Genomic DNA, 16257 nt, shown 5'->3' with positions numbered 1-16257 from the left:
GGTGTATAACGCTCTTTTCTACTCGCGCTCACATCTTTTGATTGAAAATTCTGAGTTTTCGACTTGCCTCTTCTATCACTCAATTCATTGCGTCATTGTATTTATATGCATCATTACGTCATTGTATTTAATGGTCTTTGCGTCATTGTCTACTCTATTCATTCAATATTAAGTTTAAATATTCGTGTGTTTAATGCAGGTATGGATGATGAGGAGTTTCTTTCTTCTTTGTCACCGCAGCAGAGACAGTGGTACGTGGAGCGTCATCGCTCTGGCGCATCATCGCGCGTTCCTACTCCATCCGCATCTCCCTCTCTTTCGGAGCATTCGGCGTGCTCCGAAGCTTCGGCGTCGACGAGACGAGCTTCACACTCGTCTAGACACCGGCGCTCTAGTGGTGGCGGTGGCGGTTGTTGTGGGGATTCCGCCACCGATGCCTCCACACCGCCTCGTGTTCGACGAGGCTCTTTACCCTCCCCTTCTTTGCCCACCCCCACACCAGCCACAGCATCGCCATCTACGCCAGGTTTTGCACGGCTGACTGTTCCTAGAAGCTACACACCTCTACCTACTCCGCCAGGAGCCACCCCACTCGACACTCCTCGCTTCGGGGCCCAGACGCCGGTGGAGACACCTGACGTCCGTACCCCCATCGACACGCCGCTAGAGACCCCTGCCGGGACACCCAGGTTCACGCGTCACCGGCCAGAGGGCTTGCCTTACTCCGTCGACATCAGCGGCGGCATCATCATGGATGATGACGGCAAGAAGGTGATCTCGTGCATGCGTGGTCTTTGCTCTCAGCTGTTTAGACACTACATACTAAACAAATGGAGTGAAGTACCAAGTGATTTAAAAAACAGAGTCATCAGCATACTTCATGATGAGTTTCTCGTTCCAACACGGGATCAGCGCTTCAATGAAGACCTGATGAAGATTCGAATGCGCGAATACTACAAACACAAGCGTTCCGAAGTGCAAAAAGCAATCAAGAATGGGTGGAACACGCCAGATTGGCTGGCCAAAGGGCATGCTATGGTTCAAATCCCCTCCGATTTGGTCAAGCTGGCAATCCGCTATGGTCAGTTTTACGTCGTAGGTCTTTGTGCACTGCTCGATTTGTAGAATTTTTTCTAGGGCTTTAGACTAGCTACCGGCCGTACAAAATGGATCATTGATTAGTAAAGAATTTACCCCTCATGTCTCGTGTGAGACGGCGCTGAAAAAGTTCAACTGTGGGTCCAAAAATGTCGCGCGAAAGAGGCCGAAATGCTCTCTTTGCAAAGGCTCCAAGTGGAAATGAGGTGGTTTTAGCCTAGGCTGGATCTATACCTGGACTTCCTTAACCAATTTTCCCTAGATTCTCCCGTTAGTCCTATGGCCGTGAATCTATGTTACGCTCAAAAATTTCCAAAATCAGATTCCTTAGCTCATTCTGCAAGAATTTTGCAAAAGTAGGCTTGGTCGCCTCATTTGGGCTTCCCGTTTCCATCTTCTGATTTTGTTGAAAATTTTTGTGCTTGTCCGCCTTGTCTTTCTGATCACCATCATGTCTTCCATATTTCCATCTGAGCTTCCCTGCTGTTTATTATTAATTTTTGACCTTTTTATTTGAAAAATCAAAGAAAATAGAAAAATGCTCTAAAAGTAAAGTGAAAATCCAATAATTAAGAAAATCCCTTGAAAAACACAGCTTTATTGTTTTTTTGTTGGATTTCTCCATTTTTAAGCCTCCTTATCAACAAAAATGATGAAAAATACCACAAGAGGACTATTTTTTATGATTTTTTGATAGTATATACACTATTTACACTCATCGGGAAGATATTATCAGTGAATTTTCCCTTGTTGATGATTTATAAGGGCATTATTAGGTAATTTTGCAAAAAATCACACATTAACATGGAACTTTTTCCTCCCTCTCCAACCATTGCCCTTAATTACTTAGTACTTAGTACCCTTCCACCCCTCCTAGATGGCGTTCTCTGGGACGACTGTGCGTATGGGTTGAACAGTTGTGTCTATACATAGCCGTGATTGGCTCTACCATGATATGAAGATCAATGCAATTCAACTCAATATGCTGTGCAAGAGCTGGGTCATGAGTAAATAACTCAAGGGTTTCCAATGTCGAGGTTTGCTGATGATGTCTTCCAAAGAGCAAATCTTGTAGCTTATGTGCTCTCTCTTTGATAGTACCATCAGGGTGTTTTAGGACACTGATTGCTTGAGTTGTTGGTAGCACATTAGATGGTTGCCGAGCTTTTTCTCGCCATTGGTATCTCGGTCTGCTTGGTGCATGGTGTTTTAGAGTCTGTTGAGATTTAACTCGCCACTATTTGTTTGGTGTCGTGATGTGTGAAAAAGATAAGTGCTCCTTTTGCTTCCAAACCTTTTCATGTTAAGTTCCTTGTTCATAGATGCCTGATTTTGTGCTTGAATCCTTGGAACTGTCTTCTGTTTCTTTGATGAAGTTTTAGGCACCTAGATCTAATTTGGTTTATCCATAAGTTGTGCTTTTGGTACCCAAATTTTCTTGACTCTTTGCATGCTATTTGTAGCATTTGTTTGTCGAGGGGATGGACAAGATTTGCTTCGTGGATTGGTCGTCTGATTGCATCTTTTCCATTCCTCTTTGCTTGGTGCAATAGGAACAATGAGTTGCCCTCCTTTAAGTGATAGCTTTAGCTGATTCGTATCCCAATATGGTACTGCTTTGTATGTACGCATCCAAGGAATGCCAAGAATCATCGTCTCATTCATGTGTTCATCTGGCAAGCATACAAATTGATGTGGATATGAGCATCCATGTACTACCACGTTCAACTTGACTATGCCCAATGTTGGAGTTGGATTCTTGTTGCATCCTTTGATTGTCATTTTGGCCACTTGAAGACGCTAATATATCATTTCATCTCTCTCTCTCTCTCTCTCTCTCTCTCTCCCATTGTATGAGTGATCACACAGATCCCACAAAATACTAGCTAGTAGCACTCCCAAATTCATTTTTTAGCATCTCTTTTTGTACCAAGACATCGTATTAGATTCACAAGTTTGTGTCCCTTTGGTCTCATAGGTCATTTTGGCCAGTTGCAGATGCTATCATTTCATCTCTCTCTCTCTCTCTCTCTCTCTCTCTCTCTCTCTCTCTCTCTCTCTCTCTCTCTCTCTCTCTCCTCTCTCTCTCTCTCTCTCTCTCTCTCTCTCTCTCTCTCTCTCTATCTCCCATTGTATGAGTGATCACACAGATCCCACAAAATACTAGCTAGTAGCACTCCCAAATTCATTTTTTAGCATCTCTTTTTGTACCGAGACATCGTATTAGATTCACAAGTTTGTGTCCGTTTGGTCTCATAGGTCATTTTGGCCACTTGAAGACGCTAATATATCATTTCATCTCTCTCTCTATCTCTCTCTCTCTCTCTCTCTCTCTCTCTCTCTGTCTCTCTCTCTCTCTCTTTTCGCTTACCAGGCTTAGGGTGGGTCGACAAACTTGCCTCTATGCGCAGGAGATCAGAGCACCGGACTTCGTGCACCTTCGATCGCGCATGCTGATTTTAAAACGCCACGCTGAAGCTGCAGCCTGCTGACCCTAATCGTTACTAAATTATTGAGTTTTTAAAACTCTTCAAAAGCTCAAAAGCAGCAAGCTGCGCCAGTATAAGTGATACCCGTTTTTAAAAATCTTCAAAAACAAAGCAGTAGCACCCGACGCTACTGCTAAAGAAAGAAACGTAATCTCTTTTTGGCGGGTCCCTCACTCCCCTCGTGCATAATGATCACACGGACGTTCAATTAGATTTGCAGCGGGCTCAAAAAAATCTCACTCTCAACTGGCCGCCCTGGCGAACTGCAGCACCAATTAGCTGGTCTTCTCGCGAGCGCAACCTCTGCTTATACGTCGTCATCCTGCAGTGGAGGCCATCGACCTTGCAGCGCAGTGGCCATCGATCACGGGTACACGCCATGTTCGTTTTTTCTGTGCGCAACTAGCTAACTCAACACGTGAAATGAAATGTTATATTAACGTCTTCAACAGGCCATAGTGACCTATGAGAGAGAGAGAGAGAGAGAGAGAGAGAGAGAGAGAGGTGGGCATTCGTGTGTGTGTGTGTGTGTGTGTGTTAGAGAGAGAGGGGAGTGGAGAGCCTCAGCGAGGATGGCAAGGTGTTGGATGGTAGTTGGGGTATTCCTGGTAGGGTTGCTGATGATAATAGGGAATAGGGGCCAGGTGGAGGGAGCCGTCGATTGTAACCAAGTAATAGGAAACATCGCTGGCTGCTTGGGCTACGTCAAGTTCAAAGGTGCTGCCCCTTCTCGCACTTCTATGTGTTGTACGGGAGTCAAGAAAATTGACGCCATGGCCACCACGCAGCCCATCCGTCGAGAAATCTGCACCTGGCTTCAAAAGACCGCTGCAACCATCTGTGGTGCCAAGCATGCCTTCAGTGCTCCCAGGTTCCTTGAGCTATCATTCTGCTGGGCTTGTCTCATACTAGAAATAGTGGATTTCGCCTGGCTTGTGTTGCCCGGCTAGATCCCTTTGATGTAATGAGACGCTTTCTAATCTACTTTGTCTCCAAAAAAAAAAAAGAGAGAGAGAGAGAGTACCCTAAACAGGACTTGGAGAGAGAGAGAGAAAGAAATGAAATGAAAGGATATATTAACGTTTTCAACAGGGGATAGAGAGAGAGAGAGAGAGAAATGAAATGAAATGATATATTGTACTCTTCAATAGGCGCGCGCGCACGCGAGAGAGAGAGAGAGAGAGAGAGAGAGAGAGAGAGAGAGAGAGAGAGAGAGAGAGAGAGAGAGAGAGAGAGAGAGAGAGAGAGAGAGAGAAATGAAATGAAAGGATATATTAACATCTTCAATAGGCGAAAGAGAGAGAGAGAGAGAGAGAGAAATGAAATGAAATGTTATATTAACGTTTTCAAAAGGCCATAGTGACCTATGAGACCAGAAAGTTACAAGGTGGTGGATCTGATACAAAGTCAGAGTAACAAAGAGAGAGGAGGTGTGAGAGGTGGGAGGTGACAACGCTAACAGCGGCAGCCATGGTGACCCCCCTCGTCAAGCCCAGGATTGTGAAGAAGTGTGTAAAGAAGTTCAAGCGCGCCCAGAGTGATCGCAAGATCTATGTCAAGCCAAGCTGGCATAGACCAAAGGGTATTGATTCACGTGTCAGGAGGAAATTCAAAGGGTGCATTTTGATGCCTAACATTGGGTATGGCTCAAACAAGAAGACAAGGCATGTGCTACCCAATGGTTTCACGAAGTTTTTGCTGGACCTTCTTATGATGCAAAACAGGAAGTTTTGTGCTGAGATTGCTCACAATGTTTCCACTTTGAAGCGGAAATCAATTGTGGAGCGAGCCGCTCAGCTCAACATTCCAGTTACCAATGGTTCTGCCAGGCTTCGTAGTCAGGAGGACGAGTAGGTGATGCCCGGTCCTAATGATCACAGCATTAAGGATGCGATAGTTTAAGAAATTTTAGAATTGTAATTTTGTGTTTATGATAGCCATGCTCTGTTGTATTGGTTTTGGAATATTCAATATCAATGATCATGTTCTCGAAAAAGAGAGAGAGAGAGAGAGAGAGAGAGAGAGAGAGAGAGAGAGAGAGAGAAAGAGAGAGAGAGAGAGAGAGAGAGAGAGAGAGAGGGAGAGAGAGAGAGAGATGAAAATGAAATGAAATGTTATATTAACGTCTTCAAAAGCCCAAAGTAACCTATGAGACCTCCTCTGTTTTGAGCTTTCTCATTCACCAGGTCGTCTCAATGTCATTATCATCTTCACACAGAACTCAGACGAGGAGTCAAAACGATGTGTATCATATGCATATCAAACTGTCCAGAGAATACAAGCCCCTCTAGAAGAAGAATAAGCGAGGCATCCTTTCCAAATCTTCAAAAGAGAACTTCAGACTTCAAGGTAAAAAAAGCGTCGATCTTTGGGTGGATGGCAGGATGTATCCTGAGCATCTTGTCACCAACTCAACTCCACTGTTCAGAAACATAACGTCATTGCTGAACTACGTAGGAGACGGTTATTCTGGTTTATATGGCTACACCAAGCATTTGGCGGCCAGAAATGATATTCTTAAGCTTGAGAGAGACCTTGCACACAAAGAAAACATTTTCTTGAAGCAAACTGTGACAGAGTATGCTCAGCAATTGAAAGGCAAGGACAAAAGCATCACGCAGCTCACGCAGGATCTCAGAGAAAAAAAAACTCTCTTGGATCCTCGGTTAAGAGAATGACGCTTACGAGACATTGAACAGCTGAAGGTTGTTTCTGGGGGTTTGAAGAAGAGGGTTAAAGCAATCAAGTAAGATTATCATTCAAGCAGGTTTAATTCATCTTTACATTTATAGTTTTATATCTTACTTTTCATATTTATGCGTAGATCGTTGCTACATCCTCAGTCAAATATTGACAACAACACACCAACTTCTCCAATTCCTTATGGTCTCATACTAAAACGCAAAGATGTCGCCGGACTTTTGGACGATAAGCGCTACTGCAAGATTGTTGCTAAGCAACTTGACAATCTTTTGAAACAGAATCAACTCCAAGCACGTGATGTTCAGTCAATTCTGGATGAAGCTGGAATATCCAACAAAGGTTATTCTGCAATTTTTAGGTATGTCTGGTGTTTGAATCAATTGTCTTCACCTGTCAAATCAAATGCCTGCAAGTTTTAGGTAAACTTGGAAATCGTCCATTTACTTAATTTTTTGTTTACAGATCTATGCAGCAACAAAGTAAGAAGTTCAATCTCAAGCACACGTTGCTGCCAAATCCTTTCTCCATTCGAAAGACAAGACTGGAGGTCAACCAGGAAGTGCTTCGGACATTGGGCACTCCTTTTCACATTGAAGCAATGTACAGATCGCCATCAGCAGAGGAAGTGGTCTATGAAAAATACAATAATATATTTTATGATTTAGTAGCTTTGCAGACATATATTTTTCAATTGTAGAGGAATGCAATGGAGTTTTGAAGTTTGTGCTTAAACTGGATGAGTGTGAGCTAGTGAAAGAGACAAAGGTTGAGCGTGTCACAATAACACTTATGAATAGAGCATTAGATGAAAGCATTGTTTCAGACGACCCTAGAAACTTTAGCGTGCAATCCAAAAACAATATTTTCTTATTAGCCACATTCAAGGTTTGATATCAACAAGTTTTTGCTTTAAAAAATGGTTAGACATGTTTCATTTGATTGGTTTGGTTTTCCCATTTCAGGTGCCTGCAGAGAATTTTGATATTCTTAACTGGGTTTTCCATCAAACAAGTATTCCTGAAGTCATAAGCGAACAGAGAAATGGAAAGACACTCGATGTATTAGGCATGGGTTCATACACAGTAGAGTGGCATATGGCTGGAGATCTCAAAACCCTAAAGTGTATGTACAACATCTCAAAAGGAGAAACAAGTAGAAGCCCTTGTTTGTATTGCATGGGAGGATTCATTGGTCTTGACAAAAGAAATTGGAGGAGAGCATGGGACAGGCACTTGCAGGACCTTAACTTCCGCCCAGTGTTGGATATTCCACTATCCAGAGTACATATTTGCACGATGCATGCACTCTGCAGAATCATTGAGAAACTTATGTTTCTGTACATTTGTTTTTCATGGACCACTCGGTTAGCATCAACAAAACAAAGGGCTATATTATCATTGGAAATAGTTAGATATGGGCTTGCATGGAGGACATGTGAAAATAGAGCAGGACGAGAAGAGGTCTAGGAATGGTCGAGATGTTCCAAAGAAGTTGTCTATTGGCGGTGTGAAAGCCCGTCTCTTCTTGTCGATGCCAACAAGTGGCAGACAACGCAAAAGCCAAAGTGCTCAGGAAAGGTTGACATTGAGATACAACCAGTGGAGAAACCCGCACAATGCAGTGTTTGACCACGCAGACACTGGTGCAGCAAGGACTCACAAAGCGAACGTGTTGAAAAGTTTGGATTCCATATATCAAGTTTTGTGAGCTCAATACTTGGAGAGATACTGACTATGCATTGTTTCAAGACGCTCTGGAGACCTTCCACAGGTCTTTCATAGCTGCATGGACAAATCAACAGATAATCATTACATGGTATATTACTTTATTTGATAAAATTGTGATTATATATTTACATATAAACAATAGGCTGGTCTTTTTTGCAGCATACCATATGCAACCACATGCCTTGGTTTGCTAGGCAGTATGGTAGCTTGGCTATATGGTCTACACAAGGTATGGAGAAAACTCACTACCAAGCCCGTACTGGCTTTTTTAGCCACACTCGTCACGGAGGTGGTGCAAACAAAGCCAACAGTTTGGAGGAACTACATCAATGGACTTATCAAAACCTTATGCATAGAACACACCGAAAGGAATGTATCAAAGACAGTCAGATTGGCCAAGCAGTGAGATTAGCAAGCAAACAATGGAAGAAGGAAATATGGGAGGCATCTTTTGCGGCATCGCCACATGCAGAGTGGCGACTTCAAAAAGAACGCATTGGCAAAACTTGGACAACTCCGACCCAAGTTGTTTGAGGCTTCCTAAAGATAGCACATTGTAACACAATATAATTTTTTGTGCCAAGAGAAGACAACCAATCACAAAAGTGAGAAACATAATGTACTCATTGTTTTGATAGAAAATGTACTATTTTTTGGCATTGACAATATACATTGGAGCTTCTCTATTCTTCATCTTCGTCAGGAAAAGTTACAAAATATTCTGGCCTTTTTGCCTGCTGTGTGTTATCGTCTTCTTCTTGCCTTGGTCTTTTGCAACCTAGTCCTGTAGGTTTGTTTGTCGACAGTACATTTGTCTCCACCTCCACAGCCACAAGAGACATTTCTTCAGTAGGCAGATGCGCAATTGGTTGTTTATTGCGAAATATAGCATGCTTGTCATACTCTAGTAATTGCACAGGGTCAGTGATTCCGCATGCCAAACCATATGCTGCTTGGGTCAAAAAATAGTGACTACGCAAACCATACATTTTTGGCCCTTGGCCAAACATATACAATGCAGCCTTTTTTTCTAAAAGAATTATTTTATCTACGTTCCACCTAATGACGGCCCCTTGTAAATATCTTGAAAGTGTCTTCAACGTCATCAAGGGTAGCTCCGTGTTGTCATTGGAGAAGGACGAATGGAAGACCAAAAAACTCGGATACTTAAGATTCTTTAAGTATTGGCCGAGAGAGGAATTCTTCCCTAAATCTCCCATGCCTCGTCCACGAGGGCGAGGAATGAAGGTATCATCATAGACCACCAACTGCAACAAATTAAAGTTATGAAATGAGATACGTAGAAACCAAAAAGGTAAGGCAAAAAAAAAACATTACCTTCTGGTTTTCATCTTCATCAAGTAAGTCCTCATTCCATAGGTTGATGCCGCCCTGACCTCCAATGGGCGCATTGGAGGTTGAGGCCAAAGATGGATGAAGAAGTGCTTGCCTTACCCATTTCTTTAATCCCTAGCTTTTTTTGCACTTCCATGAACTCCTTTTCTGTTGGAAGCGTGCGCTTATACCTAGCAACATCATTGTAAATCATCACAAGTGCACTTGCGGGGTCAACGAACTCATCCTCATTTACATGGGCATCTATAACAGAATACTTGTCGTGCTCAGGGTCAATCACAGCATCATCCTCTTCAAGATTCTATGCCACAATGGCAAGGCAATAGTACTCTTGAAGGTCAAAAAGCTCCATAATGTTGTTAAGCATGACATACTGCAAATCACCAATAGGTATGGTAGGTAGAACACTAGTAGGCAAAGCACCCCTCCTGAAGCTGGACTCCCTCTGAAACCTGCAAGGCAAGGCTTCCCCGAGACTTGGGCTCTTGACCCTTCCCAGTCTGATCCTCTAGCGAGGCCTCTGCAGCATCAACATGCTCATCCAAAATTAAATGCAAATATAAAATAAAACCTGCATAATATTCAGCCACTCGACACTTGCAGTTATGAAGTGTACACTTGTAGTCTGTTATCTGCAAGTGCACTAGCGGCTTAAGGCAACTCCTAGAAAATATGTGTTTCTTAAAGGAGTCCAAATTGATATCCTTCATGTGAACAAAACGAACTCCTTGTATCTCGACAATGCCACCGGACGTTTGCTGCTGGTACGTCTGCTCAAAACCTGATAGGTAATGTTGCGCGGAGACAATCCACTCATGCAAAGAAAAATTTGGATTGAACATCGGCCCGATCTCTATCTCGCGCTGCTGAAGCCCAATGCGGTATAGAAAATGAGATAGTTTGTCTGGGGGGGCATCCTGAGAGCAAGGCACTTCCTCCTCTGCTTCAACATTGAAGGGGTCCATAACGGAAATTCAAAAGCGAAGATAGACGAGAGAGCACAACATCCAAACAAAGGGCAAATGGGGGAGAAAGTCATATTTATAGGACTCTCGAGGACATTGATGACATCGATTGACGTGCATCATGCGACAGTCGTGCATCATGCAGTCGCCGTGATGATTATGCCACGTGTCAGCCGCCGTGGAATGCTCACGCCACAACGCAAAACTGGTGCCGCCACTCCACAAAAGCACCGCTATCGCGTTTTGGCACGACAGCTTCTTGTTGCGTCATAACGCAATACGGCCAATCTAGAGTACTCAAAAACGCCCCATATCGTGTTGTGACGCGACAAATTTTTGTCGCACCATAGCGCGATACTTGTGGTCAAACTAACCGGGACCTTACTTATCGTGTTTTGACACGACAACATTTTATCTTGCCACAATGTGAACACTGCAATTCAAAACCATCAGGGTCCGCCTCCTCGCGTTGTGCCGCGACATGCCGTTGTTGCTAGGGCAACCCATTGGGGCGCTTCTTTGCTCGTCGTGCCACACCGCGAATAGGCAGTGCCACTAATTTTGGCACCACCAATATCGCGTTGAGTCGCGATGTGCCACGTGGTGCGTAGTCGCTTATGAAATTTAATTGTATTTTGCGCAGATCTGTTCGGAAGCTTGTGTCTGCTCTTGAAGCTTTAATGCAAGAGCAGATATATGATAATCTTACGATTATTAGTTGCAAAGTCCCTAAGCAGGACGATGCCTACTCTTGTGGATGGAGGGTTTTAATCAATGCAAAAATTTTGTTAGGGGTCATGCTTGCTGGAAGTCGTAGAAGTGTAAGCATTTGACACTTGTTTACAGATTTGTATCTTAATAAGTTAGTAGCTATGTTAATAGACATGATGTTCTTAACGCTAGTAAGAAATTTGGCAGATTATTCAAAGGCTGATGTTTCTTCGTTTAAAAATAGAATGATTGAAAACGTGATCAATTGCGCGACCATGCGTCCAGACAGAGCACGTGATGCTTTTGTCCCGCCAGCACCAAGGCCCACGCCTAGGCCTCCGCCGACAAGATACCCCTTGTCTGCCATACCAACATAAGCACATATCAATATCTCCCCAGATGCCTCCCCAACCCAAGCTCCCACCAGCTCTCGTCCTCAAGAAACAGCTCCAGAACCCTCAAACCCCCCACCCAGCACCTCTCCTACTCATGAAGCAGCTCCAGAGCCCCCAAACCCCCAAGCCACCACCTCTCCTCAACCTCAACCAACATCCCCCACATCACCGCACGCACAAGATTAGAAAGAGATTATGAAATGTACTTTTGACAAATTGATTACAAGCAATGGATCGAAATTTGACTTTTGTTTTGATTATGGTTTAAAGTTTACAAAATGCTGTGTACAGCTTTCCAAAAAAATGGGAGAGTGAGGATCCAATGGTGTTTGGTAATGTAGAGAGCTGCCTTTGTCGAGTAATCTTTGAGAATAGTATTTGAATCATTGTGTATAGTTAGTTCACTATTTCAAGTTTGTCGCTGGTACTCTGTGCACAAAGAGTCGTATTTTCTTGTCTGTGAGGTACCTGCAATGCAACGTACGTGATAAGACATTAGGATACATGAGCACGATAGAAACATTAACGTATAAAAGTAATACATGTAGCTTAGTACCTTTCGCATGTTACACTTGAAAACAAATTTTGAAGGCAAATTGAGATCGGACTCATTTAACAGATCCTCACGAACCTGTCTTAAAGTGACATTTGATCTGACCACAACAACTGTAAGCAAATAATTTGAAAACCATATCTCGATGGACATCAAGGTATTAAAAGCATTGTCACTTAAATCTTGATCCATAGCTACCAACTGACCATTCACTCGAAACTTTGCACAAAATGCCTTCAGAATCATTGACATCCCAATTATCATCCAAAAAATCAAGGCAAGTTTGGGATTTGCATATGAACATGGTTTCTGTTTTTCTAACCTCCTCATCGTGGAAGAAATCTATAAAGACATGTAATGGTATAAATAGACTGACTCGTACTTGCCTGCTTGCAATATTTGGTCGCAAACACTTCAAAATTTCCTGATGAAGCTTGAGTCTAAAACACTCAAAGGTTTCTGAAGTTGGAACTGGCCACTTTGGGGAATCTTGTTGGGGAAGAGGGAAAGGTTTCAAAGTGCCAAATCCATAGACAGAGCAAGGGGCGTTGTAAAAGTAGTCGTAAAAGAAAACTCCCCTCTCTGCGAGAGCTCTTCTCGCACTAGTTCTGTACATAAGTTCTCCCACCGAAGCATGAAAAGCATCAAAAATACCAATTATGCACTCAAGTGGTTGCCAGTCTTCTTTGTTAGAAGGATAAATATCTGCAAAAACAAAAGATAAGAGAATGGTCACAAGAAATAGTCAACAAAATAACTTGAAGGATCTTTAGCAATATAGTAGTCACACAGTTTGGTCTATGAGTAGGAAACCCCAAAGGTGACTGTTGTAGTCGTAGTTCGGAGTGCATATATGCATGCTCAATGAGCACCTCTTTCACTGTCTTTCCCGTTTGAGACAAGCAAAAATCTTTCACACGTCCTTTGTAGCTGTTGATGAATTCATTTTCGATCCGTTTTCTTCTTATTGTTTGAAGCAGAACCCAACTACCAATGGTGACTGTGGTAGACATCCAGCGACCATGGTCTAAGTCAAAGCTGTTGAATAGTTCCACAAATTTAACAAAGGCGGATGGTCGTCGTGGTCGTCTTCCTTCCATCTCTTCTTCTATTAGCTGCAAAGTGACACTATGCAAAAACGATAGAAGAAAAGAGGCTCACTGAAAAGTGTTCATCAAAAGGTGTGCCTCATTCAATGTGAATTATGGCACATTCGGCGTTCGTCGGCCATGGCAGGGGAATAATTTGCACAAATCGCATCGTATCTTCTTATTCAGATCTTTTTAACAGAAAAAAAGTCTTTTTGAAAACGTAAAAATTTGAGATAAAAATCAAATAAATTGGAGCTATCGTTGTGGTGACTCAAACTCTATTGGTCGAACAACATTCTCTCTCTAACGCCAAAAAGTCCTTTTTTGAGTCCAAACTTTTCCTAACGCTTACCCAAAATACAGCCTTCACAAACATGTTTGACAGGTGCTTCAAGAGGCGGCAAAGAAGCAACCATATCAGATTTCTGCAAACTGACAAAATTCAGATGACCAAAACGTGCATGCCAAAGTTTTGCATCTGAAATAGCCCTTCAATCTGCAACAGCATTTGCAAAATTTTATCCACGCTTGTCATACAAAGTGAGCTTATACAGCCCACGACACAAAAGGCCAGATGCAACAATTTCATCACCAAAACTGAGATCATGAACCAAAACAATTTCATCACCAAAACAATTTCATCATGAAGTGTACATCTGTCATCCATAAATTTGACTACAAGTCCAAGTCTAGCAAGTGCGGATACAAACAAGAGATTCTTATTTATCCCAGGTACATAAAGTGCATCAACAAGTGTGAAGGAACTGCCATTTGCAGTAGTAAGCACAATCTTCCCAACTCCCTGAACTGGATAAGAGGCATTGTTGGCACAAGTGACGTAATTACCATGAGGGACATACTCGAGAGAGGTGAACAATTCACGATGTGAGGTAATGTGCTTTGTAGCACCACTATCAAAATACCACACATGTGAATCTACAACAACTGACAAGCATGCATCATGGACATCAGGATTGTAAGTGCACACTGCACTAAAAGCCCATTCTACATCGACATCAGCATCACAGTCTCCTTTCACAGAAGACTCAACAATGGCTGCATTTCTAGTGGAACCAGAATTTGTAGTGGAACCACCCTCTTTCTTCTTAGCCTCTTTGGCCCTCAACTTAGAACACGACTTGATCAACTGATCATTAGCTTTACAATAATGGCAATGCATATTCTTCTTGCCCTTATCACCAGAATTTCCAGAAGAATTGCTGCCAGCAAAAGCATTAGGAACAGAATTTTTGCCACTTGCAGTAGAACCATAAGAAGTGGCTGCGTTACTATTATTACCCTTTCTTTGAGAAGCAATAAAAGACTGTTCAACTGCACGCTTCCTAGTCGTGTTTTTTCTAGAAAGTGACTCTTGCAACAGCAATGTGCATAATGCATCAAACTTGATAACTTCAGGATTTCCTTGGGGCATAAGTCTCCAAACACTAGCAAAAGTCTGGTAGGAATCTGGTAAGGCATCAAGAATAGTTTGCACAAGGGAACTGTCTGAAATGACTTCACCTGCAGAAATAAGTTGCTCATATATATCCTTGACACTAGCAAGGAAAGTGTCCATATCATCTTCCTCATGCATAATCTTTGACTCCAACTCTTTACGCAGCAAAGCAATTTTAGCCTCATTGCCACTTGCATAAAGACCAACCAATATATCCCAAGCTTGTTTTGTAGATTTTGTTGAACGGATGTGAGGAACAATGGTGTGCTTCATGGACAACGCAAGTAATGCATGAGCCTGCGTATCCTTTACATCCCAACGAGCTTGTTCTGCCGTAGGCAAAACAACTCTAATAGCAGCAATCCTTGCAGCAAGACCTGCAACATCGCCTACATCCTCAGAACCAGGACGTACATCAATGCCCTGCAGAATGTTCTAGACACCCTTTGACACAAGAACATGTTGCATCATATAAGCCCACATAGGGTACTTGTCCCCATCCAACCTATCCTCAACAACAAACATCTTGAACACCTCTGTGTTGTTGTCAGCCATGGTAAATGCTGCACCTGATGTGAAAACTATCCGAAAATAGGAGAAACGGAGCGGGAACAACATGTGCTATATAGCACAAACCGTAGAATACTATGAGGCACTTGTTATGCAAAAAACGGCACTGACTGAAATTCTCCACAAAATGACGAAATAGCCTGTGCAGTACTACCTGTAGTGGAAATGGAGGCCGAAATGAGCCCAAATCAAAAATCTGAGCAGACCGAATTCTACGAGCCTTCCCAAAATTTTTGTCGACTTGAGAACGCTTGCAAAAGCTCACTGAAATCGGAGAAAGTGAGCAGGCGTGTGTTGGAGCAGTTGGCGACTAAGCCCGGGAGGACGCAACCTGCTCTGATACCAATTGTTGGAATTAGGGTTGCAGAGAAATGCATACATCTTGGAGAAGATGAAGGAAGCTCAAGGCACACAATAGAGAGTGTGTTACTTAGTATGCGATGGAAAGATAGATAGTCCTAGAGTGATGGGCGTATATACAATGCACGGGGGAAAAAACCTCCTAAAGACGGAAAAAATGCCCCGATGGTCCTAGTGTGTTCACACACATCACTACCACATGTATATGGTAACAGGAGCCTTTGTACAACCTCGTTCTTTGTGTCACCCCACCTTGAGACTTTGCTTGCCCATCCCGAGCGTCGATCCCCTCACTGCCCCTCATTTATTGTCGGATGTGTCATGTTGTGGGGGCCCTGGCGGACTGACTCGCAAAGGACACCGACAACGTGAGCCTTGAGGTAACTATCATCATCAAATTGGGAGCACTAATTGTTTAAGTCCCAACCTTGCGAGTCCATGTCCTACACACACACACAAAAAGACACACAAGTGTTCCAGATCAATTTCGACATTATAGAAGCTCGTAACAAGCACAAAAGACGGTAAAATTCTTGAGCAAATATCATCGTGAGAGGAACATTTAAGCCACACTAGAACATGTAAATCGTGAGACACTAGTATAGCTTTGGAAACTTTCAATAGTGCTGCATGGAGAACGACGCATGGATATCAATGAGAACATGTCAATTGCAGTATAAGCAACACTTTTTTTGTGATGTTCCTGCTAAGACCAAAGCTACGAGCAAAATCTCACGCGATGTCCATCTGACTAGCACAATGCATCCAACAATATTACCTTAT

The 16257-nt window shown here is 42.9% G+C and overlaps 1 protein-coding gene and 1 pseudogene across 1 annotated transcript; both read left to right on the top strand.

The window, feature by feature from the left end:
• The first annotated feature begins 4159 nt into the window (after positions 1 to 4159).
• LOC147457495 (non-specific lipid-transfer protein Lac s 1-like) lies at positions 4160 to 4537 on the top strand. The gene has a single exon (XM_086513326.1). The coding sequence runs from the start codon at positions 4160 to 4162 to the stop codon at positions 4535 to 4537; it is 378 nt and encodes a 125-aa protein (XP_086369452.1).
• Positions 4538 to 5041: 504 nt separating this feature from the next.
• Positions 5042 to 5490, top strand: LOC147457494 (large ribosomal subunit protein eL32z pseudogene; annotated as a pseudogene).
• Positions 5491 to 16257: the final 10767 nt, after the last annotated feature.

Source organism: Adiantum capillus-veneris, chromosome 5 (genome assembly GCF_014529385.1).
Source record: "Adiantum capillus-veneris isolate H3 chromosome 5, ASM1452938v2, whole genome shotgun sequence".
NCBI lineage: Eukaryota > Viridiplantae > Streptophyta > Polypodiopsida > Polypodiales > Pteridaceae > Adiantum > Adiantum capillus-veneris.
This window is presented reverse-complemented; position numbering and strand designations above follow the sequence as displayed.

Coding starts and splice junctions, on each gene's coding strand:
- LOC147457495 (XM_086513326.1), top strand. CDS start 4,160: ATGGCAAGGTGTTGGATGGTAGTTGGGGTATTCCTGGTAGGGTTGCTG.